This window comes from Scylla paramamosain, chromosome 46, assembly GCF_035594125.1.
Source record: "Scylla paramamosain isolate STU-SP2022 chromosome 46, ASM3559412v1, whole genome shotgun sequence".
NCBI lineage: Eukaryota > Metazoa > Arthropoda > Malacostraca > Decapoda > Portunidae > Scylla > Scylla paramamosain.
In genome coordinates, this window is record NC_087196.1 from 9905014 (window position 1) to 9930857 (window position 25844).

General features: G+C 42.4%; 3 protein-coding genes across 7 annotated transcripts in view; 2 read left to right on the forward strand and 1 right to left on the reverse strand.

Annotated features, from left to right (window-relative positions):
• Positions 1–88: 88 nt before the first annotated feature.
• Positions 89–12820, reverse strand: LOC135094561 (autophagy-related protein 13-like). 3 transcript variants are annotated; one of them, XM_063994765.1, is made up of 10 exons: positions 12188–12817; positions 9601–9659; positions 8485–8743; positions 7575–7793; positions 6652–6781; positions 5923–6115; positions 5726–5839; positions 5163–5349; positions 4667–4798; positions 89–4459 (listed from the first exon to the last, which is right to left on the reverse strand). In XM_063994765.1, the coding sequence occupies exons 3-10, from the start codon at positions 8632–8634 to the stop codon at positions 4241–4243; spliced, it is 1344 nt and encodes a 447-aa protein (XP_063850835.1). In that variant the 5' UTR covers positions 8635–8743; positions 9601–9659; positions 12188–12817; the 3' UTR covers positions 89–4240. The 3 variants fall into 3 exon arrangements, with proteins under 3 accessions (XP_063850835.1, XP_063850834.1, XP_063850833.1); XM_063994764.1 differs by having other exon boundaries at positions 9514–9659; positions 12188–12816; XM_063994763.1 differs by lacking the exon at positions 9601–9659 and having other exon boundaries at positions 12188–12820.
• A 3006-nt stretch (positions 12821–15826) lies between these two features.
• Positions 15827–19731, forward strand: LOC135094563 (elongator complex protein 4-like). 2 transcript variants are annotated; one of them, XM_063994770.1, is made up of 3 exons: positions 15827–16021; positions 16328–16454; positions 17509–19731. In XM_063994770.1, the coding sequence occupies exon 3, from the start codon at positions 17509–17511 to the stop codon at positions 18631–18633; it is 1125 nt and encodes a 374-aa protein (XP_063850840.1). In that variant the 5' UTR covers positions 15827–16021; positions 16328–16454; the 3' UTR covers positions 18634–19731. The 2 variants fall into 2 exon arrangements, with proteins under 2 accessions (XP_063850840.1, XP_063850839.1); XM_063994769.1 differs by having other exon boundaries at positions 15827–15994.
• A 524-nt stretch (positions 19732–20255) lies between these two features.
• Positions 20256–25844, forward strand: part of LOC135094560 (extracellular sulfatase Sulf-1-like) — a 75756-nt gene continuing 70167 nt past the window's right edge. The window contains exon 1 of one of the 2 annotated variants that reach the window (XM_063994761.1): positions 20256–21223. The gene's annotated coding sequence lies outside the window, so the exon portion shown is untranslated. The remainder of the gene's footprint in view (positions 21224–25844) is intronic. The other variant, XM_063994760.1, reaches the window with a different exon arrangement.

Genomic DNA, 25844 nt, shown 5'->3' on the forward strand with positions numbered 1-25844 from the left:
AGGGCTCAGTGCTTTCATCCCAGTATTTGTACTTGTCTTCTATGACATACACAGAAATGTTCTTATTTGTGGAGGATACAAACCACAATTACATTACACATAATTTATTTCACAATCTCAAAATATTTATACAAGTCAAAGATTTCCATAATATAAACAGTTCTGACTGTGGAAACATGTCACGCCTTGCAATAACACTTCCCTATTTTCTCATAAGGCAAAACATAACCTAATAATTAAGGAGGTATTTTTAGCTTACACAGTTTTCCATCACAATGCCAAAAATGAGATGACGACAAGATAACCACAAAGTGAACACCTTGGGCGGCATCCTTCTCTAATGTAGGAAAGGACGCCGACCTAATCAAGATTACCTCGTCTATCACAAAACAGAGTAAACGCCACCACTGCCGATCCTCACCCACACCCGAGTGACAGCAACAAGTAAGCCATTCTGCTGGGACTGATTACAGCTGGAACAGAAAAGTCTGGTACACCACTACAAACATCTGCTGGGGAGTATGTGGAACAATTGATATTATCACTACCAAGAAAATGAATTCTAGGAAACTACAGCTAGTACGTGAGCTACAGAGTCTTTACGAATGTGTCTCCTCCCTCTGCATCGGGGAGGAGAGGATAGGGCTGACTGAAAACACTACAGTCGGGTCACTAGTAGTGTGTTTGGCAAGAGTTCGCGCTGCAATCGCTCACATGGCATGTCCTCATCTAAGGGACTCCCTTTTCCATATCAGATTCCACAAATTTTCAACTGTTCTGACTTACTTTAATACAATGTAAAAGTTTGGCTGAATATTTTCTGCTCAACTATACAGGAAGCATCAGCTAAAGTATATATGGAATGAGTTACAAGATTCTATAAATGGCTTTCACTTCACATCATTCCATTATGCATCACAAGTTTCCACCATCACCTCTGTTGGTGATGCACCTTTGCTATGACCTCAGCTCCTGGAACAAGGAAAAAAAGCAGAGTGCACACATGACACCAAGTCATGTGTTGAGAGGCTGTTGTGCTTTGTACAACACAAACACAATAATTAACATCCTCATCTCTGAAATCCTTGACCAAAAGCACAGCTGCTCACACATCTGGTTAATTATTAGGGGATTAAAAAAATATATATGTATATCAAAAGCCTTAAATACATATAAGTACAATAAATAGAATAATTTGGGGTATTTTGACTTGGCGTGTTGGTGATGGCACACTGACGGCAGGGAGACAGCGTGCCTTGATATGTGAAGGACAACAGCTGTGCCACTACTCATGAAACACTGATGGGATGCTGCAAGGAACCACTGCAGTATTTTCTCACCAGGATTTCGACACACTTGCACATTCTGTATCGAGATGAATTTTGGTAAACAATGCTAAGAGCTATTTTGTGCTGTGCTGTTAGGTAAAATATTGAAGGGAAAACTGAAGAGTCTGTCTTGCTGGAGACAATACAAGCACAGTCACTTTCAGGTCAAATAAAATGCCATCAGAATGATAAAATATTCACATACATTCTGTGCACTGTGAGAAGTTACTGTTGAGATACACTTTGTGCACTGTGAGAAGTTACTGTAGAGAAACCTTGCCCAGTATTATTTTCAATATTACATATTTAAGAAGCCAATTTGTGTTATATATCAGAGATGACATACAATGCCTGGCAGCTTCTGAAACACACAAAAAGCCAAAGCACTGACAAGTTCTGTATACTGGAGACAGCTTGTGTTGTTCTTTCATGCACATGATGAGTGAGAAATACATCACTCCTCAGGGTGTCTGAATGTGTTCCTGGTGAGGTGATGCACTTGTCATGATGTGCATGATGGGAAGCAGGCGAGCTGAAATGATTTAGGATGAAGGGTGATCCATCAGGCCAAGTGAAGGCTTCTTGGCAGGCAGAGGACAAAGACATCATTCTGAGACTCACTCTTTCCTCACAGCTGATGGGACACACTGGTATGTTGGGCACCAAAGTAGAGTTGTGTGAAAACCATAGAAAACTTGGAATTTTGAATATTAGAATATTTTGTGCTAAACTGCCACCTCATGCCAGAATCAATTCTGAGCTCAGGATTACAGAAAAACTAAATTAAATGTAAATGGTCCAGCCAGTGTGGGTACAAATTTGCCTATTTGTGTATTTTATATATAACTGGATACATATAATGAGTGATAGACAAAGAGTGTCACAGCAATTAGAAACGTGTATATTCAAACAGGTGTCCATCACTCCAAAGACAAAGTGCAAATGTGTGGTGTGCCCGTGTGTTCTTCCAGCAAGTGAGAAAACAGACAAGAAATCTCCAAGAGTAAGACAGTGAGTGTATTCTGCTGGCTCAGTTCTGCAGGCTCTGAGCACTGAGGCACAGCAGCTTGCACTGAATGTTGGGGTGAAACCAAGAAATGGATGATGGGATTGTGTTCAAGGAAACGGATGATATGAACATTTGAAAAGGACAGGTATTTGAAGGAGAAATATATGTTCTTCAACAAAAATACTAATTCAAATAAAAAGCTCAAATATATATACATACAGTAAAAATAGAACATAAAAACTTACTTAACTCCAGGCAATGTATTTGTTGGGGAGAATCACTGCCTCAGGACAAGGCTATCAAAGAAAAGTGGCTCCTCCTCCCACTGTCAAGATTCACTTACAAAGTATAAGATAAAAGCCACGAGAAGCGGTCATCCTTCTACTTTACGACAACAATGCCAGAGTTATAAGTTCAGCTGTGCATTGAGGCTGTGTGGCGGTACACTGGTGTGGCTGGTTATAGCTGTGGCTATAGTTAACATGCAGGTGTGAGCTCTTCCTAGTACATGTCTTTTTCTTTATCTGAGGAATCAAACACCCTACATAGCTGACAAGTGCTGCAATTTGTTCATTGGCAAGGAGCCTTCAATATCTTCTAGGCCATCCATTACCACAATGTTAGTAGTTAAATGCTAACTTTTGCTCCCTTGACTTCGGCAGTTTGTCTCTTTGACCGCAAAGCATACTCCTCCACACAGGTATCCCTTTTTTCTAACTTCCAGCAGGAATCCTCTTCACACACCTCTGCAACACTTTTCAGCCACCGACACGCACACCATTGCCTCATCCACCATTTACTTGTTAAACAAGAATTATTAAAACATTACATAAAAGATATAAGAAACTCAGTGACATAAAACACAGCTCTACAACAACATCATTGGACTAAACTTCATTGCACAGAGATGGCCACCACCACCGCCATGCTCGTCTGTCTCAAGGAACATTTCTTACTGAGTAAAACCTGAAGGAACCAATTGTACCCTGCTGTAGTCTGTGATAATCCCTACTAATTCAAACGTTACAATATTAAAGTGATTGTATTAACTTCCAATACTTGTCCACATCCTTCCTATCTGGGAATCATCAAGACTCCCAGCGTCCTGCATTAACACGTCCACTTGTGAGAAGAATAATGATAATGAGGCAAATGACACTCAGGTTTACTACGAAGAAACACATAGCTGTCCCGTGTCCCCTACTCTGCTGTGTATACGTTAAATATTTTCTCTGCTACACTATTACAACCTTCCATTCTCCTACCTGCAACTGTTGATCATCTTAAATCATCTAATTTAGCTTCATGTAGTAGTCCTAATATTTACTTATTACCTCAGGTGCTGTATTCATCTATCTTAATGCTCGAGGTCTCATGTATCTATTGATTAAATATTTGCTTGAGGTTTCATGTATCTAAAGATTAAATATTTCATAAGATGTTCATCACTGAAAATCTAGTTTAGTGTCATCATTTCTTTTATCATTTGTTCGCTGGCCCCCATCTGGGTAGCTGTTAAACACACACACGCACACATACACACACTATGCCCTTCTCAGGAACACTCAGTTTGGACTTTGCTGCATATAACTTATTTACTTGTAAACAAAATACAGCCAGAAAAGAACAATAAAAAGCAATTCTTAAGCCTTGACTTAGGGCTAGTCTCTCTCTCTCTCTCTCTCTCTGGTGCAGTAGGAGACAAGCACAGTGCACCAGTCACTAAAATCCTTCTCATGTGCAATCAAAACACAACACAAGGCTGCAACATGAGCACAAGAGAACACACAGCAGTAGCAGTTCTTTGGCGTCCGAACACAAACCCTTACCTGTCTCACTTTGAACTAAACACAAGGCTACAACAGGAGTGTGAGAGGACAAGCAGTGATGACTCTCCCAGGTTTCACTGAGAGCTGCCTGGGCTTTCTTCAGAGTGTAAGGAACGCACCAGCTCGTTGTAGTCGTCCACGTATCCTTCAAAGGTCAGGAGCTGCTCTGCCAGGTCGCTTATCTCATCCTCTGGTGTGTCGGCAAACATCCGCAGCTGTGGGGCATTCTGGCACTCGCGGTAAAAGGTGCCAAGGTCATTCCCGGCATCCTGCATTCCAGCAAAGGGGGTTTTCTGTGGGGCCAAAATAGGAGTGTGTGCAAGTGTTCTGAGAAAACTCTAAAGTGCATTTGTTCTTCTGAGAAAGCATTATAAAGAAGAGCTAAAGAAGAGTGACAGTTTGGTAATGGTCAAGAGGGAAGCAATTAACCCTTACTAACTCCATCACTGCTAAAGGCTGAGTTTGTTTATGGTCATGAGGAAAATAATCTTAGGCCTTACCAACTCCACCATAACAAAGTCTGCTTCTTCCTTGAGCTGAGCTGAGGCGGTGGATTTGTGCGAACCATCAGAGCCTGTCATGGCAACCTTCTCCCCTCCCTCCACTGTGGCTACTCCACCAGCACCCTTCTCCTGCATTTGGTGAAGGGAAATGTATTAATTCTGTCCTCAATTTGTATGGACACAATTCCTTGCAAATTTATCTAGTACATTAAGCTGGGGATGTTCTCAAACACTGTAACATCTTATTTCAACTATTTCAACAGGCTCTATATGAAGTTACCAAAGTTTTCAATGGCATTTCATGATTATAGTGATATTTTAACAAGGGCTTTGCTTCCTGAATGGAAAAACAGCAACAAAAACATGACTAATCACTTCTGTGGCCTTTAAAAAAAACTGATACTTGTGGTGAGAGGACAAAGCATTTGAGAATACAAGCCAAAGTAGCACAAAAATTAACCAAAAGTCTTCAGTACATGAGTAGAGTGTGTACCTGAGTCTGAGGTGCTGCAGCCTCCCTCTCACCCTTGGCCTGCACCTCCACAGTTGAGGTGAGCAGATTGGAGAATGGGATGTCTGGGAGGAAGAAATCATCAGGCTTGGGAGGCTTGGCGTCCACAAAGGCCACTGATATCTTGCGTTCTGGCTGCTGCTGTGAATGCCCTCGGCAGCTGCTCTCACTGCAACAGCACTGGCGTTAGTGAGCTGTGTGTGTGTTTACAAGGCTATGGCATAATGACAGGGCCTGAGGCATGCTGGTGTGGTCCCATCTGTTTTTATATGCGTGTATAAGTGTTATAAGTTTTTAATTTGCAAAGTTTTCATTGTGCACACACAAAAAAATAAGCTTTTAGTACCAAGCAGCCTACAATCACACACAGAAGTGCTAGCTTATCCTTGAGATAATATGCCAAAAGACTGTGGCCATATCAGTGCAAGAGTATGTATATTAATACCAAAAATGAAATGGCACTTAAAGTTTCTAGTGTGATGGCAGGCAGAGGTGTGAACTCGTGCCTACACTAGGGGGGAGTGTAACCAGGCTGAGCCACCCACCTGCTGGTTCTGGAGCGTGGGGTTGACGGGTGGTCAGGAGGAGAGGTGGTGAAGAGCCGACCTGCATCCTGGCTTTCGTCTGAGGTCTGTGTTGCCTCAGAGCTGTCCGTTCCCCTGAGCAACATAGTATTTGTTAATTTCTCTTAACCCTTAAACTGGAGACATCCACACACGCACAGACATACACCTACACCTACCGATCAGTGCCCCTTCTGCAGTGCCTTGGGGAAATCTCTGGCTTGAAGTGGTCGCTCTTCAGCATGATGGGGTCATGCACGGGGCTGCGGACGGGCGGCGCCAGGGTGATCTGGGTGCGGTACGACACACACAGCAGCAGTGTGGACTCTGGTGTGGTGACTTGACCCAGCCGAGCCTGGACTGAATTCTCCCCTGAAAGAAACAAATATAAATAAATATATATATAAAAAAAAAAGGGAATAATCTTGAAAAAATAGTAAATTATCCTAAATATTTTATGAGCAGTTATGATGAAGCACTGCCCAGGCTCCCGGGGTGTAGTGCGGTGGTCCACGAGACTGTTTCTTTCCAACAGGTGTTGATGGGTCTAAGAATGTGAATGATGTGTGAGTGTGTGGTGCTTTGTTAGCATCACCCTGTGTGGGAATGCTGGCCTGATATACAGATAGATTGTCTCTTTTACTAAATCATTTATTAATTCAACATCCTTACTTATAAGCTGGATAGTTTATTAGTTTTTATGCAAAAGGAGCACTGGCCAAAGGCAACAAAAAGGGTAAAAATAAAGGCCCACTTGAAGTGCGAGTCCCACAAGAAACGTCACACGATCATCCAAAATTGTACAGTAAGTGTCTTGAAACCTCGGTCATCATACTAAAATAAGACAAGACATTACAGAGTTGACTCACTGCTGTACAGATAGTGCATACAAACACATGCACACATACCAAGACACTCATAGTCAGGATCTCCGAGATACACTCTGTAGCAAATGATGAAGGAGTCCGGGCCTTGCCGGAATGCCAGCTTGTAGGCGGGAGTGATGCGCGTCACGGAGAGGAGGGACTTGAGCAGCACCTAAGGGAGAAGATACCACTGTTAGGATCATGCCACCCCCACTAGTAGCATTATCATTACCATTATCACTGCTGTCACTGTCATAATCACCGCCATCATATAGTTTAATATTTCTCCACGTTTTCTTCTCCTTCCACATTCTTTATCTCTTCCCTATTATGATCATGCTATACTCTTCTGTCTCTGATCATTGTTAAGTTATATGAACCTGTTGTTTTGTGTCTTATATTGACCAACTAATCAATTAATCAATCTCCATCACTGCTCCTTTCCTCCCATGACAAGATAGGAAAGAAATCACATAATAGGCCAAGAAATAGTGGGTTAAAGCTTCATAAAGTTAGATTAAATAAATAAAACAAAATTTGTTCTTAGAGTGTTAGATGAAAGGAATAGACTCAGTAATCAGGCTGCTAGTGCTGAGTCATTAGGAAGCTTCAAAATCTATACAAATTTATATATAGATAAAGGTGATAGGTGGAAGTAGGAAGGTATATTTTGTACAGGGACTGCCAAGTGTAGTTCTAATGGGTTCTTGCAGCTTTCCTAATGTTCTTATGGTCATCCTTGCACACTCACTGTCATCGTCACACATTCACCAACCTCACACACTCACTATCATCCCCACAGACTCTTCATCATCCCCACACACTTAGCATCATTGTCACACACTCACCGTCATCCCCACAGACTCACCATCATCATTACACTCACCATCTTTGTCACACTTACCAGTCATTGTCACACACTCCAAGTTATCGTCACACACTCATCATCATCGTCACACACTCACCGTCATCCTGTTGTATATCGTTGGGTTGATGCGTGCTGGGGAAGTGTCACAGGCATCCAGCACTGTCAGCGTCCACAACTCCAGCACGAGACTGTCCAGAGTGGGCGTCCTTAGCATGATCTCCACCACTAACGGCTTCCCCTTTTCTGGAAGGTGTCCGCCGAGTCCCTTCTTGGTCTCCTGCTGGATCTCCCCTATGTCCTCAATGCCCAGGTTAAACTGCAAGGTTTATAGCAAGGGAAGGTTTGTGGTCAGGAGGTTTTAGATTATGTACTATGAAGCGTATTGGGCTGCGTTTGTATCTGTTTGTCTTAGGCTCTGTGTGGGTAAAGGAGATTCTTGTTTCTAGATTTAAAAGGCTGAGACCAAATTTTTGTAAGGCCTTGTGATATAATAAATTAGATATCAATAGTACGGTAAAGTAGGCTGGTAAGATAGGCTGGAATGAAATGTCTGGTCATCTCAGTGAAGGAAAGACTTGACACTGGGCAGTTGCATTGAATCAAACATCATCAACAGTAGTCACTGGTATGGTAGGAAGGAATGTCCTGTCATCTAAGGGCATCTAAGCATATAAGAAAAGTATGGCTTCATTACAATAACCATCAATGATAGTAGTTACTGGTAAAGGTCCAGTTATCTAAGAGCATGTAAGAATAAGTATGGCTGCATATCATTAAACATCAATAGAAGTCAGTGGTTAGGTAGGAAAGAATGTCCTGCCATCTAAGAGCATTTAAGATTAAGTACGATTGCATTACATTAAACATCACAAGGCAGGAAAGAATGTTTAGTTATCTGAGAGCATCTATGAGACAAAATTGCTTGTAGTCACTAGTAAGGTGGGAAGGAATGTCCAGTCAAGTATGACCATCTGGGCATCAATACAAGACAAAGCAGCAAGACCCACCCAGTCAGACCCCTGCACTGGAGACTTGGACCTGGTGTGTGCCTTCTCCCCAAGCCGGCTCTGCACCACCACCTGCACCACCTTCTGTGTCAGGATTTTGGTGAGGCGCCCCAGCTCCCGCCGGTCCTCGGGGCTCAGTGACCGCGACATCAGGACTGCTCTTGGCCTTGGTCTCAGCCTCACAGCATACAGGTGTTGCACAAAGAGTGTTGACAGGGGGATGGCAAGCACATTTCTCCTGAGCGGGGGTCTTGGCAGCCTGTGGTGGTGGCCAGGCAGGATGGAGGAACAGGAGAAGGTAGCTGATTATACTGGACTGCTAGTGGTGCATTCTATAAGCATTCTCTCTCTCTCTCTCTCTCTCTCTCTCTCTCTCTCTCTCTCTCTCTCTCTCTCTCTCTCTCTCTCTCTCTCTCTCTCTCTCTCTCTCTCTCTCTCTCTCTCTCTCTCTCTCTGCATCTCTTACAGCTCCCTTTTAAACTGTTCTTTTTGTCCAAGGTTTAAACTAACTTATACACGCATATTAGACACTAAGGCACTTTTCTTGAACTAATAATTATATATTCATTAATACATTTAACTCTTGCAACACAATAATTACTTACTTCAAATTCAGTAATGTGTAATTTCAAAACTCTCAATCTCACTTCTCATAACTAACTTTAGATCATGTAAAGGGTCAAACACTTGCACAATTAATCACTTAGGTCATCACATTCATGCAACTGTGTTTCCCAAGAGAACGTAATGCATTCGTAATCATTTCCATTCAAATATTTACACAGCCAACATCATCCTGCTCTTGTAACATTCAACATTCATGTTTCTCCATCTTCCAAATACTTTCTCAGTGCACTACATCAGACTCCACACGAGTCACACATCCTTCATCTGCTCCAGTGCACATTTCCACCCCACAAAAACCCCAGGCATTCAGTCACGGTGTTTTTCCCAGTGCCTCCCACCACACAGCCAAGCCTCACGACAGACAACTTAAGCAAGGGAACAGTGAAGCAAGGGTCAGTTTACCCCCCAGCTTGAGGCACTTATGAGGCCAGTTCCTAAGTGCCAGATGGACTTTTGGCGTGCTTTTCCTTATGCCGAGTGTTTGTTTACCGTTACGGCCAGCCTGAGATCACACTACAACAGTTGCGGAGGCAGGAAGCTTCCACTGCCTGTAAGATGAAGAGAAGAGTGATAAATACACCAATGCTGTGAATGATGTCTCTCCAAGAGGAGGAAATAAAAGTAATACATCCCATAGTGCTTGAAATCTACTCATAAGATCATTATGTTATGTGAATCAAATGAAGGAACATTATCTACTTACAATTATTCAGTGTTCAAGATCTACAAACACAACTCAAAGGAAAGGAGCCCAACACGAGGCAAGGACAAGTGGTTCACTGTTGTCTTGTTACTGGTGTCAACAAACTCTGATAAAGGCAAGCCAGTATTGCTTAGATTGCATACTTTTCTTATTTAATAGCAATCACACAAGGTTCACTGATAACAGCAGAGATACAAGATGTACTGCAATATCAGTTTTTAGAAGTGAACTTGAATGCTACACAGATAAGACTGTAATTCAGAATGCAATACATTGACCTTGCATTGCTCTCTCCTTCATGTATATAAAGCAATAATGTCAATGCAATGATGTGTAAGCAATATTATACTTGTACATTTGAAATACAAGTAAATAAATGTACTTTCATGATCAGATAGCTGTACATTAAGTATCATTGACACAAATATTCAACAGACAATTGCACATTACATAAAAAAATTGTCCAAAGGAGCAGAATATTATAAAATTGCACTTTTTAAGTGTCAATGCTTACGAAAACCATAATTAACTAACAGAAAAATGTAGGCCACTGACATGCCTGACCACTCATCCATGCCCCTTGTATCTACTTACATCTACTGTACATTTTTCTCAAAATTATAAATAATCCCAAAGAAGACTTACATCTACATATGTAATATTTTTGAATATTATAAATAACCCCAAAGAAGACTTACAATATCTATATTTTGATGCTCTCAAACTTAATAATGGATAACCCACAGCACAGATGTACAATATTCAAACATAATGCAAACTTGTACACAACCCAGAATAAAACTTCAACTACAGCCCAGGTAGACATGCAAACAGAACACCATAATGTAACTCTGTTGTGACACGAACACCTGCATGGAAAGACTCTCACTATCAATCTGTGTAACATCCAAGCAAACACAGATGTTGTGCAATAGGGATGAATCATATCCTGGGAGGTACGATAGGTTTTAGCACATACCATCAAATCTGGGATACCTTCATGTTTGTGAAGTGAAGTTTGGTTATGTAGTCAATGTTTCCGCATCTGCCATGCAACACACCCTTGTTACATTATGGTACTCTATTTTGTGCATCTATACCTGACTTAATAGAGAGTGGAGCAGTACTGGTCTGTGTTTGGCAGCAAATGTTCACCAGACCCATCATCTCAAACATATCAAGAGGCATTACTGTTTGGTCTTTAAAGTGCTGTGCAATCAACTCATATCTTCTGTGGAATGACAAGGAAGTAGGATGACAAGATGCTCCGTGACTTTTCAGAGATGATGACATGTTAGTTTGTTTCTCTGGTAGCCGAGGGGTGAGATGTTAGTCTACTTTGTGACAGAGGAACGTGGGTGTTAATAAGTTACTAAGAAAGAACACAATGCAACATGATAGAGCATAGGAAAAGTGGGTGAAGAACTGAACAGAGAACAGATCTGTTGTGTTTCTGTTTGGATTACAATAGATCTTCCAGTAAAATGTGATAACTTGCCATTAACTCTTGCACCTGTATCTCACTCTAGTAAAGGCACATGTCACTGCCTCTCACTGTACCTTGCTGAAACGTAAACACTGGCTTCCCACTTCCTCACCATCAAGGGTTCCAAAATGTTCATAAAAGTACTGGTGGTATCAAGACAAGGGAGAGATGCTCAGAAACAGGTTAGGTTATGTTGTCCTTAAAGGGGATCCAGGAGGAGCAAAGTCCCCTTTTAGAATAGGTTAGGTTTGTGTCCTTAATTAAGCATGGGGAGCCCTCCTGGTTAGGTTAGGGTAGGTTATGTTAAGTGTCCTTAAAGACAGGTCTAGGGGTGGTGGGGAGGGGTGGGGCAAAGCTCCCTACTTATGTTAGGTCCAGTGAGAGAAGATTCCCCTGCCCCCACAGTTAGGTTAGGTAAAGCTGGGTTAGGCTAGAAAGTTTCTGTTTTAAAAAATGTGACGTCTCATCCTTAGACTTTTCACAAATGTCCAAATTTGGCACTGACTTCTCCCACCCTAAAATTCTGTCTGCCCTCCCACCTCCCTAAGCTTGGTTGTCCTGGAGAGGGGCAACAATGGTATATATATAAAAAGCCACTACTGGTAAGATTTGCCAAGGGTTGAAGTGCCAAGGAGGGTGCCAGATGGGATGCATGGCTGCACTGTGCTGGCCAAGGTTATCCTGAGTGGCCCTGCACACAGCTGTTATTGCTACTATCCCCAACACTACTAAAATTGTATGGTAACTGAATAATTCTGAAAGACTAAGAAAATATATCATAATCCATAGAGTTAAGGTAGCAATAAACATAAATAGTCCGAAAATATAAACGAAAATAATAAAATTTCTTTTTTCCCCCTTCATTCCCCCCCTCGTCCTGTACTCACATCTTGGCGAGTCCCTTGGGCGGGCGAGGCGAGGACCTGAAGGGCTGCACGGCGTGGTTGAGGTCAGGGACGGGGAAAGGAGAGGGATAGGGAACAGTCCAGCTGAGTATGGAGTCCAAGCAATGACTCCAAGCGAGGCTCACATCAATCCACGAGTGCTTTACCAAATATCGACAAAGAACCGCAACAAACACACATTTGGTGGTGTTGCGCAGAGGTGATTAATAAGGGCGAGGATAGGTGACGAGTGAGTGGTGAGGTTCCGTGTTGAGTCTTCGGATCCAGCTGATGACGAAGCTCGGACGTCACTTAACGAACACTTTCCCCAAACCCAACCCCAAAATATTAATAAACACAATAGTTCTTAATGTATTGATGACCAAGCAAGGCAGAGGGCATCAAGAGAGGCGATAATTGGTGCTTATTACTGGTGGGGAGTGTGTGTTATGCTTCCTGTTCCCAGCGGGGGGCAAGCGACCCCTGGCAGCTTGTGGCAGCCCCTGGCACCTGTGTGTTTACATCTTGATCTTGCTTTTGGCACCCATTGGCACCCACTGCGCAGGACACGAGTCACTCATGTGATGATAATGCTGATGCCAAATATGATATGACCATTCTCTCTCTCTCCCTTGGTGCCAGTCGCTTCTACTGAAAGAGGGACAGGAAACAGAAATGGTGGTTATATGAAATGTGGTGGTGGTGGTGGTGGATGGTGCCAAGGTTGATGGGGCCACTCACTCTCTCTCCCTCTCTTGGTACCAATCTCATGTACACACACACTCAGAGAGAGAGAGAGAGAGAGAGAGAGAGAGAGAGAGAATTGTAAAGTCACTGTAGATGTATACGCAGTAGTGATGGTTGGTGCCAAGTAAGACAGGGCCATTCATTATCTTACATGCCCCCAATCACGCATGCAGAGGGGATGTGGGACAGATGGCCTGGCACACTTTGTATTTGTTCATGTATCTACTCATTTAATCCGTAAAATAACTGCGTTGGAGGTGGTCTTTGTTGGCACGTGAGTTAAGGTTACTTTCCCTACCTTGGTGCCAATCACTGTGATGTTGGTGGTTGCGGTCGCTGTCAAGCAAGAAAGAGCCTCTCATAATAGCTTGTTTGCTGTCAGTAATGTATACAGGAGAAAGAAGAGAAATAGTTGTAATGTGATCTGTGTTCATGTACACTAATAACTTGTAAAATCATTGTCGGTAGTGTTCACATCAGGCGGTTTCATCTGCTCGGGATTCTAACATAGGCGGGCGTTCAACACAGCCACGTAGTTTTTCCTCCCGCCGCGGTTCCTACTCGGATCGAGGTCAACTTTTTCATACGCGCGGAAAAAAAAAAAAAAAAAAAAAAAACCGGCGGATCGATTTTACATCCATTTGAATGGGAGCATACACACTTGGCAGTTTGAAGGCCACATTGCGTTTCCATTGGCTAGCTTGGCCCGTGATCCTAGCCGATTAAGAGAGAGAGAGAGAGAGAGAGAGAGAGAGAGAGAGAGAGAGAGAGAGAGAGAGAGAGAGAGTCCCTCAATTCTCAACATGGGGTACAATGTTCTGAACATCTCTGTAGAAAAGCATGACCCCAGTGTTGTCTCTTCCTGCCAATGCAGAAACCAAAGCTATGCTGCCTTGTCCCCGTACAGTGGCATGAATTAGAGATTTTGGAGATTTTGGTGAAACTTTTGCTGTTGCCTTGGACATATCAAATGCTTTTGATAGAGTCTGGCACAAAGCTTTGATTTCCAAACTACCCTCCTACGGTTTCTATCCTTCTCTCTGTAACTTCATCTCAAGTTTCCTTTCTGACCGTTCTATTGCTGCTGTGGTAGACGGTCACTGTTCTTCTCCTAAATCTATTAACAGTGGTGTTCCTCAGGGTTCTGTTCTGCCACCCACTCTCTTCTTATTATTCATTAATGATCTTCTAAACCAAACTTCTTGTCCTATCCACTCCTACGCTGATGATAGCACCCTGCACTTTTCCACGTCTTTTCATAGACGTCCAACCCTTCAGGAGGTAAACATATCACGCAGGGAAGCCACAGAACGCTTGACTTATGATCTTTCTAAAATTTCTGATTGGGGCAGAGCAAACTTGGTATTGTTCAATGCCTCAAAAACTCAATCTATCAACTCGACACAACTTTCCAGACAACTATCCCCTCTTCTTCAATGACACTCAACTGTTCCCCTCTTCTACACTGAACATCCTCGGTCTGTCCTTTACTTATAATCTGAACTGGAAACTTCACATCTCATCTCTAGCTAAAACAGCTTCTATGAAGTTAGGTGTTCTGAGACGTCTCCACCAGTTTTTCTCACCCCCCCAGCTGCTAACTCTGTACAAGGGCCTTATCCGTCCATGTATGGAATATGCTTCACATGTCTGGGGGGTTCCAATCATACTGCTCTTGTAGACAGGGTGGAATCAAGAGCTTTTTCGTCTCATCAACTCCTCTCTTCTAACTGACTGTCTTCAGCCTCTCTCTCAACGCGCAATGTTGCATATCTAGCTGTCTTCTACCGCTATTTTCATGCTAACTGCTCTTCTGATCTTGCTAACTGCATGCCTCCCCTCCTTCCGCGGCCTCGCTGCACAAGACTTTCTTCTTTCTCTCACCCCTATTCTGTCCACCTCTCTAACGCAAGAGTTAACCAGTATTCTCAATCATTCATCCCTTTCTCTGGTGAACTGTGGAACTCCCTGCCTGCTTCTGTATTTCCACCTTCCTATGACTTGAATTCCTTCAAGAGGGAGGTTTCAAGACACTTATTCATCAATTTTTGACCACTGCTTTGATCCTTTTATGGGACTGGCATTTCAGTGGGCATATTTTTTTTTATTGGATTTTTGTTGCCCTTGGCCAGTGTCCTTCTTACATAAAAAAAAAGAAAAAAAGCAAGATCAGTGGCACGGCTCCCTCCGCTAATGTGAACAGGGCCTTAAAGCAAGGCAGGGCCACTCGCTCGATCTTGATTGTTGTCACGTCTGAAGAACAAAAAGATGAAGGTAAGAGACAGTTGTTATTCGATTGTGTACTTGTCTTTGTACTAATGTACTAATCTAACTTGTAAAATTACTGTCAATGGTAGTAGTAAGGGTGTCGTGCGAGATATAGGACCATACTCGTATCTTGGTGCCAAACTTCAATCTTGGTGCCAGTTACATATGAAGTAAAGATGAAGGATAAAAATGGATGTTATATGTGAAATGTGTATCTTTCTGTGTCCAAGCAAGACAGCACTATTTCCACATCTTGGTGTCATCCACCCATGAAGAAATGAGGATTTGGAAGATAAAAAAAATATGTATTTGTCCATGTATTTAGTAATTTGGCAATCGTACGAATTTACAGTATCCATTCAAGCTCGTAAAATCATTGTCGTGGTGGTGTATATCAATTAAAACTCGGTCACGCTATGATTGGTGCCAGTCACGTGTGTCAAAGAGGAGAGCAGTTCAATGCATTGCTGGCAACTCATTTCGGCAGGCCGCGGGACCCAGCCAAGCGGAACCCACATTTTTCGCGAGTGCCCAGAAAAAATATGCAAAATTGAATTATAAATATATAATAAAATTAGAAAAGTACGAATAAATAAGTTAACCTAATATAATGTAACAGTTGGGGGCGAGATGGGCGTGTGCCGAAGTGGCGGGTGCGGAGGCCGCGTGTTTACCTTCGTCAGCTGCGAGGGAGGCGAAGGAATTTGTCCAGATACCATAGTGTGACATTGATTTCTGGACTCTTTTGATAATTTCATTTATCCTGAGCTGGAAGGTGCATTATTTCAATCAGTGGTAAGCTGCAACACTGACTAGCAAAGGGTAAAGCTAACAAATTATGTTATTGCTGCTTATTTCTACTACTAAGTTTGCTTGTGCGACTACTAATGCTACTGTCACCATTACTTCTGAGACTACTACTAACTATTAATACTAGTGCAACAACAACAACAACAACAGCAACTACTACTACTACTATTACTACTACTACTACTACTACCGATGCTGCAGCTGTCATTCTAACACCGCTGATCAAATTACTTTATTAGTCCCCCTCCCAGTCCCCACCAAAAAAAAAAAAAAAAAAAAAAAAATACATGAAAAAAAATTGTGTGTATATTTTTTCAGAAGAATGCAAGACTAAGTGAAGCACATAATGAGGGAAACAGGACATGATGTGTGACGTGTGAGCCTTTGTAGGTCACTGCCAACGCTTGATTCTTACTAGTTATTACAAGCACTTCAGAACTGCAAGGTGAGTATTTATCATCCTTTCAGTACAAAGTTATTTTAGTATCTGGCAATGATACCATTATTAACTCTATTTGGTACATCTTTCCTTAGTTACTAATCGCTCTGAGACATCTGGAATTGTTCTATAGCCACCTCTAATTTTTAAACTGGATAGAAATTGCTGAATCTACTCTGTTTAATTCCTCTTTTTTATTTTAAATGCTTATAAAGATCTCATGTATTACTTCTGGTGTTGCTAATTATTTTGTATCACAGTGAAATGGTTAACTATTTCACTTTGACATGCAACAGCTCACACCACAAAAAGTGCTGTGAAATATTTACAAAAATCTATATGAACGGGAGCTGTATTAATAGAATTTGCAACATACAGCCAATGAAGTGTTTAGAGGCAGCTGTAGATCAAAAGAAGTGCCCTAGTGTGGTTTGTCATTGACTAACCTTGTGTCAGGTGTCCCAGTGTAGTTTGTCATTGAGTAACCTAGTGTCATATGGCAGTGACAGTGTTAAACAAGTGGAGGTGTGGTGGCTGCCCCTTGAGGGAGTTTCAGGAAATGGCTGTGCTGGCTTAGTGCACTTTTTTTAACCCCCTTCATTACTATGGCTTTTCTTGAGGTTAAGAAAATGACCTGCAATAAGTTTTCAGTGAAATTTCAGATGCTACTGACAGGAATATAAGCAATGGAGCAATCAAGTAATCTTTCAGTACTGGCATTTTTTTTTTTTTTGTTTCCTTGTAAAAGTCAAGTAGAGTCTCTTATGTAACAAGTGTCGTCGTGTCATCATCAGGCAAAGTGTTAATAATGGCATCCCTTAAAAGTCCTTGGTGATCTCATGGCCTTGGTACTCCAGGTGGCTCAGGTCACACTGGAGTGCAGGGTGTGTGGGCTCAGGTCACACTGGAGGGCAGGGTGTGTGGGTTGCAGGGTGTGTGGGTTGCAGTGTGAGTGGTTGCTCTGCTCAGGCACCATCTACAGTACTCTACCATTGATTAGATTAGAATAAAGGATCCTTAATTCATTCTTTCCATATAGTGACCACTTGTACGTCCCCAGATGTCAGGAGTGGGTGCCGTGAGCAGCTTCCAAAAGAGGGGGAAGGCACGGGTGGTGAGCATCCCTGGGGCACGACCCTCAGTGCACAACTCCCAGTTGCTGCTGTCCACTGGCATGCCCTCCCTGGATCATCTTCTGGGGGGTGGCCTCCCTGTGGGTTCCATCCTGCTGTTGGAGCAAGACCGCCATGATGTGTACAGCAAGCTGTTCCTGAAGTACTACCTGGCTGAGGGCGTGATGAGTGGCCACATGCTGACCCTGGCCAGCCTGGACGAGTCACCCCAGACCCTGATGGCCACTCTGCCCGCCTCCACTGACAGGGATGCGGACGAGGACTCCACCACAGGCACAGACAGGCAGATGACCATTGCCTGGAGGTACCAGAACCAGAGTGCGCCGCCTGCCGGCCTCTCCAGTAACCGGTTCAGTCACAGCTTTGACCTCACTGGAACCATGGAGGAGGATCAGGTGGCCAAGGTCGACACATGTCTGTTTGATGGCAGCGAGGTGGAGTCTCCAGCATCCACTGGATACTACTGGCCACTGCTGCAGCATATTGAGAGGCGGATAACAGAGGGGGGCCTCTCCACAGCGTGTAACAAGGCCAAGACTAACGTGATGCGACTGGCGGTGCACTCCCTTGCCTCGCCACTCTGGGGGTGGGAATTCAGTCGTCAGGAGAAGGACCACCAGTGGCACAGACTCACCACGTTCTTCTATGGTCTTCGTGCTCTGGTGCGTTCCTCGTTCTGTGTGTGTTTGGTGACCGTCCCCTCCCATCTCTTCCACGACACGGCCCTCATCCGTCGCTTGCAGTCTCTGGCAGACTTTGTGGTGCGGCTGGAGTCCTTTCAAGGCTCAGACAAGGAGACCAACCCAATCTTCAAAGATTACCATGGTCTGTTCCATGTGGTGAAGCTGGCAGCCATCAACACTCTGGTGCCTCCCCAGCTGGACGCCACAGACTGGGTGTTCAAGCTGAGGAGGCGCAGGATGGTCATCGAGAGGCTCCACCTGCCACCAGAACTGTCTGAGACTGTGAGCAGAAGCCAAGAAGACCCCCTCACCAAACCCAGGGGTATGGCATGTATGGGAGAGAAATTGCCCAGGAATTTGGAGTTTTAAGTTCATGTGTGTGCATCTCAGTTATGAGCAGGGAAGCTATGTGACTGGTGGAGTGTGTGCCAGGCTTGACTGAACCAAACAGTTGGCAGTCAAGTGTTCATTGTGCATCATTGACTGACAAGTGAATTTAATGCTTGGGGAAGGTAAAGTGAAATGTGTTACCAGAAAAGCTGGAACTGAATTGGAAATTGTGTAAATCTTTATCTTTTACATTTTGAAAGAGCATCTAAGTCACTTTTCTCCTCTCTTTGTGGTTTTGGCTGGATTCTTTCATCTACTTGTATAAGAAAAGTTATCCCTGTGTTCTAGGGCAAGACCACTTGCTGTGGACTAAGAGAACAAGGAGACAGGTGACAAGCATAATGAGATGCAGCATTGTGTGCTCTCTCTCTCTGCCCTGAGTATTTACCAGTGTCCTCATTCCAGCACAAGTGTAGCATTACTTAGTGAAATTATTCCCCCTGTTGCTGACATCCCAAGATCCATGGCTCACAGTATCTGAAAGACAGTTTTCTCTAACTTCTATATAAAAGACTGACACTTCCCTTGAAAAGGATTGACAATGAAACTATTTCTATTAAAACTTTTGATAATGATAAGAATTGCATTTATCTTGACTTCACAGAGGTACATAAATATCTGGCTGACATGTCCTTAGTGGGGCAGGTACTAGAGACAAGGGGCATGAAGGACTGAATGACCCTTGCTTAGGTCTTGTGTCACTACAGGAACAGACACTCAGAGGCAGGCTTCCTATCCCCATTAGTGGTCCTCTTTGAGTAGTCTTACTATATGCAGGGAATATTGGCACAGGTTGTTCCCCAGACATCTACCATACAATTAAGCAAATTACAGTACTTGCCTTCACATTCTTAAATGTCTGTTTCCTATCAGGACTAGCTTTAACATTCTTTATCAGAAGTTTTATGGGTTTTCAAAATTGTTTTCATGGTTCCAATGATTGTGTAATGATGATTCTGCTTCATCACCCATGAGAATCTGTACAGTGCCCTCTCTAACCTTTCAGAAGTGTCCTTATACAGACCAAAGTGTTCAAGAATGTGGGACTTTGTGCTGATATTAAATACTCTTAGTGCATGTGTCTTTGTAAAGGAGATTTGGCATTGCATTGTATTTGAACCACATTTTTGTATATTATTATTAATGTATTGAAGGGAATGTTGTGGTGGACAGGTAGAGTGTGGCTGGTGGAGAGTGTAGCCCAGCAACACCCATCTTGTTGAAGTGAGGTGCCCCGCCAGATCGTTAAGACACTCCAGTACACTGAGAGAAAATTGATTCTCAAATAGAGTGGTAGAGAAATGGAACAGACCTTGATCATGGTAGTGCTCTGTCATTAGCGAAGAGGTTAGACAAATTTATGGATGAATGTGATGGGTGAAATTAGATAGGTGTGGCTGCCACGTATAGGCCTGACAGCTTCTTGCAACTTATCGTATTTTTTGACAAGACACTTATTCATCAATTTTTGACCACTGCTTTGACCCTTTTGTGGGACTGGCATTTCAGTGGGCATTTTTTTTTTAATTGGATTTTTGTTGCCCTTACCCAGTGTCCTTCCTACATAAAAAAAAAAAAAAAAAAAAACCAGCGTCTGCATTACTGACTGTGGCTTGGTGCACGTGGACAAGTCATTACTCACGGCAATAGAGGGGACCAGTAATGGGAATAGGGAGCCTGCCACACTCTTATACGTATATTGCCCTAATATTTTATAATTCTGTTAGTCTTTCTTAGCCAGACGTAAAAGATGCGCCGCTTGACCCCTGCAACCTCATAACACTTCATTCCTTTATGGTGAAGCGAACACACACACACACACATACACACACACACACACACACAAATCACGACAGCTTGTGCAGAGGGAAGGGGAGTAGTGAGCAAATGACAGGGCACAGATGAAAAGGAAAAAATTATGATGGCGAATTTGTGAATCGAAGTTGAAAAGACCTTGGAATGTCCCCCGCCCTGATGCAGACACACTCATTACTGCCTGCCTTCTCCCTTTGACGCTAGGCCGTGGTCGTCTGCTGGGAAATCATAATAATTTAGGATGTGTGAGGGACGTCTCAAGAAATGCTAGGATAAGTATAATCCTTCCCCCGCCTGTCTGACGTACAAGTAAACCAAAACTAACTTTCACTTATATCATGAACCACAAGACTCTAAGTAGTTTTATATTTCCATTCATACGTTTATGTTAAGGTGATGAATTCAATACGAACATCCGTATTAAGGAAGAAGACCGTAAAAGCGAATTTTTTGGTTTGAAAGGAGACCGTACGATAACTTCAGTGGGGGATGTGGCAGCAATAGATTAAATGCCCTCAAGGAAAAGAAGTATTCAGTGTGGAGTTAAGACGTGAGGGGTGTACGCTCGTTGTTTTTTTCTCCACTACTTGATGCACATAACCGTTCCAAAGTAGAAGCAGGAGTGGCGCGTGCGAGGACAAGTTAGTGAAGGGCAGGCCGAGAGGGGAAGCAGAGAAGCAACCTGGGCGAGGCGTCTCAGGAAAGTTTGAATTTGCCTCACTCAACTTGCCAAAACCATACAATGCAATATAAGGTGGGTTACGGAAGGATTATATAGGGAATTTGAATGAAAGGTTTAGTTAAGTGGCCCAGGTGAACACGGCCTATGGGACTTACACATTATGCTAATTATGAGATTAATCTTGCACTGATGCTTGTAATTAACTGGAGATGAAATTACTGTAAGATAATCATGTGTATTATAAACGGATATTAAGATAAGGTGCTTGAAGGCGACGCGGCTTAGATAAGACTTGGCTTTGACCTTACCGACCACCACCACCACCACCTCGGCCGCCACGTGGGTGTGGTGGCGGTGGTGGTCCTCTCACCCACACACCAGGGAAGGGTTCTCTACTGTCACACACACACACACACACACACACACACACACACACACACAGGCTAAAATTTGCGTATTCCTATTTATATATCAAATTTGCTTTATGTTGATCATTAGTGCATGATTATATCTTCTTTGAGAGAGAGAGAGAGAGAGAGAGAGAGAGAGAGAGAGAGAGATTTAACAGCAGTATATACATTTATTTATTCATTTAATTATTTATCTGTTTTATGTTTAACTATATATTTTTTTTCTTTTATCTTTTCTTTTCTTTATTTTTTTCTCCAAGGGGTGGGAGTGAGTTAGATTCAACCAGACAAACCCACCATTCTTTTTTTTACCAGCGCTCACTCCCACGCTCAGCTTTTCTCATCTACATTAATTATTCCCTGAGCAAAGTCTTCGTTAAAAAGACACGAATATCCTAAGACCTAAGAAACAAAGAAGCTGCCCAGACCTTACTACAGGGTGACCCAAAAGTCCGGACACCACTACTACTACTACTATATACTACTTTTATCTTTCTATTTTTTTTATTTTCTTTATTCTTGTTTCTTTATTTCTATCTTCACTTTCTGTTAGTGCGTCCGGTTCACAAAACAAATCCAACTTCACATCGCTAATCGAAAACACTCAATAAGCTGAAAACAGAAGCAAAATCATTAGAAACAGTAGTTTCCTACGTGTCCTGACTTTTGGATCACCCTGTAGTGCATTAGAGCGGCAGTGACTGGTAGACGTAACTCAGTGTGGGACGTTTGTGAAGTTAATCCAAAGAGACACTTAATAACGGCCTGACACTACTTAACCCGCCAACGAGAAGATTACAAGGTTCTTAAGTAGTATTAGATTTACTTGAAAAACTCCTTTCATCTTGTTACGCCCACGACTGCCGGCCGCTGTTGACAGTTGCCCCGCCTCTTCATCCTGCCAACTTCCGTATTCTCAAAAAAATCGCAACTTGAGAGGGAAAGTTTGTCCAGGAGATTTATTATATTGTCTTGCGAGGGGGAAATATGTATATCTACTCTAACCCAACAATTTTTTATTTTTTTTTAGTCATTGTGTGTGTGTGGGGGGGAAAATTTAATGTAAAGCGTTCATTAGAAAAAAGAAATAACTTGACAAAACCGAAATATTTCATCACAATCTTTTATTACCACTTTTTTTTTTTTCATCGTGTAAAAATGACACAGGGACAAGTTTTAATTAATTTCTCCCCCATGCTTTACTTTCCAAATACTTCCCCGCTCAGAACTTCATTACGAAACTTGATTATTGCCGTGACATCTCCTTTCATCTCATTTTTCATGTCTTCCCCCACGTAAGAAAATTCATTCGGCTTTCTCCCTTCATTTTCTTGAGTTGTCTTTAATTTCCCACGTTTTTTCCAAAGTTTCTCACGTTTTTCCTTAGTTTCCTCGCAAGACGTGTCATTATTGCCACCTCGTAAATGTTTTCTTCCTTCCCCTGTGTCTATTAGGTTAGGCTGTAGTGGAAATTATAAGGATTTTTGCATTGTTTCCATGGTTCCAATGATCGATTATGGATTCTGCGCATACAAATAGGAAATAAATATCCTTGAGAACTCGACTTAACATTTCTGTGGCCTTAGAAAATAGTTTGACATTTTTCACTGCTAATACTGCTATTTGTCAGTATTCGGAATATCATATGTTTATACAGACACAGAAAACGAGAATAAAAGCCTCATTCTATCTCTCCGAGGGTACAGAGGGTGGTTATGAGAAATTACTACTAAAATAAATGTGAAATAAGTCTTAGGCAGTTCATGATTAAGAAAAAAAAAATGTTTAGGGTTAAGTTTACGAGCCTGTGACCCGCGCGCCAAGACTCAGGGAAAGTACAGTACAAACTTCATTACGTATTCATGCTGCGGCCACAAACACATTTACCTCGGCCACTCAGTACAGAAGCTGTCATGTCCTCTCTCCAGCATCATAAGACCTTATTCCTGAAAATACCTTCGTCTTGTGTACATTTAATCGGTTGTAACGGGTTATCTGGATTTTCAAAGGGATTTTCATGATATTAGTGGTAGTTTATCACAGGTTCTGTAGTGTAAGAGGATAAACACTCATGTGAACACGCCTCATCTCTGTGGTCTTTGAATGTACCCTGATAAGAGAACAAAGCGTTTTAGAATACAGGTAATGAAAAGAAAAATACAAAATACTGGTGAGAATACGCCGGATCCTCACTGTGGTTTATGAGAATATCCTGACAAGCGAACAAAGAGCTTAAGAATACAGGTAAAGAAAGAAAACAAAGGAAAACTGGAGAATTTATCGGAATCACTAGATTAGATTAGAGAAATTTATCATGAAGTGGATAATTTGAAGTGAAATTTCTATTCATCCATTTACGAATCATAGACGAATCCTTGTGTGTGAAATTTACATATTGGCAAGCAGTCCGTCCCTTCGTTTTTTCTTTGTGTAGTCAGGACGGCGTCAGCCCCGGCAGCAGCACAGGCAAGGGTGATATGTAGGTTACTGATGGCTGGCCCCAGGCTCACCCGGGTACTTATTTATCGACAAGCCCGTGAGGAGGGAGGGAAGGAAAGGCTGGTTGGGGAGTCCGTACTTTAGAGATTTATATATTTATTTATTTATTTTCGTTTGTGACCGGGAGACAGGGCCGCTAAGGAATGATGAAATAAAATAGCTAAGAAAACAAAGTACCTGCTAAAATTTACAGCACTGATTAAAAAAGAGGAAAATAATGAAAGGAAGGAAATAAATCGCTTACGTGGACAAGAGAGAGAGAGAGAGAGAGAGAGAGAGAGAGAGAGAGAGAGAGAGGTAATTTTTGCCTTACTTAGGTTACCAAACTATTAAGATATTAGTATATTCAACAACGTATAAAAAAAAAAAAATCATAAAATAAAAAGATTGCAGGGATGAAAAAAAAAAATTTAGCAGTGAAAGAGTTAACGATTTTATTGCACCAGTGAAGTGTCAGATGATTACGTAGAATAGATACGTAGTGATGATAGCGCCAAATCAGTAGAGGGCTTTAAGAGATAACACAAATGTATGGATAGGGAGAGGTAGAGGTACTGATATATAGAGACTGTCATGTGTAGGCCTACTGGCGTCTTGCAGCTTATCTTGTATCATCATGAATTATCGGCCTTTTAACAACGGGTGGATAATGAATTTGACCCCGTTTCTTCACACTACACGATTGTCAGTAATGAAGAAAGAAAACAAATCAGGAAGTCAGCCAGTCAGGCGGTCAGCACCATGAGTGTCAGTCAGCATAGACGCAGCACTCAGCACCGGGCAGCATTGTTATAAAATTAGCAGTCATTATTGATTCGTCTGAAGTAAATGTTGGGCGTGGTCAGGTCAGGTGAGATTAGGTTAGGTTAATGTTATGTTAGAGTAAGGTAGATTGTATTAAGTTAGGTTAAGATACGTTTTGACTAGATTAGATTAGGTTAAATGAAGTTAGGATAAGCTAGGTTAGATTAAATTACATTAGGTTAAATCAGGTTATGCTAAGTTAGGTTATTAGGTTAGGCTAAGCTACTTTAGGTTAAACTTGGCTAGGTTAAACAGATGTTGAAAAATATAGCTATAAGTTAGCATAGTGAAGTGAAATATGACTTAGGGAAGAGGAGATTAAATAAAGGGTGATATATGGGATGAAAACAAATGGTTATAGGGAATGGCTAGGAAAGGAGGATGTGGGAGGGTGAAAGGCCACGGGAAGGAGAGGAGGAGACCAAGGCTGGGAGAGACCTAGGAAGAGGCGGTGAGGAAGAGGTGTAGGAAGGGAAGGGAGGAGAACAGAGATGAAATGATGAGTGATTAGTTACGTGAATGTTGGAAAATGAACAAAGCGACATGCAGGAAATGAATGAGGCGGGGAGGGAGGAAGCTTACACACACACACACACACACACACACACACACACACAGCATCAAGCAGGAAGCACGTAATATAAAAATGGCACTCGATATAAGTCGGTACCGGCACCTCCAGCGAACACACACACACACACACACACACACACACACACACTTAGTTTATTGACACAGAAGCAAAGGGATACGAGTATATCAGAAAAAAAAAAAGAAATAATACATAATGAAACATAACAAAGTAACAAAATACAAATGTGAATAATAATAATATACGTAATGAAACACACACACACACACACACACACACACACACATAAGGTACGGTCATGTCAGGCTGCGAGGACGGGAGGGGTGAGTCAGTCAGTCAGCATCCATCATTTTGGGGGATCAGCGCGCGTCAGCCGTGTGTTGGGGTG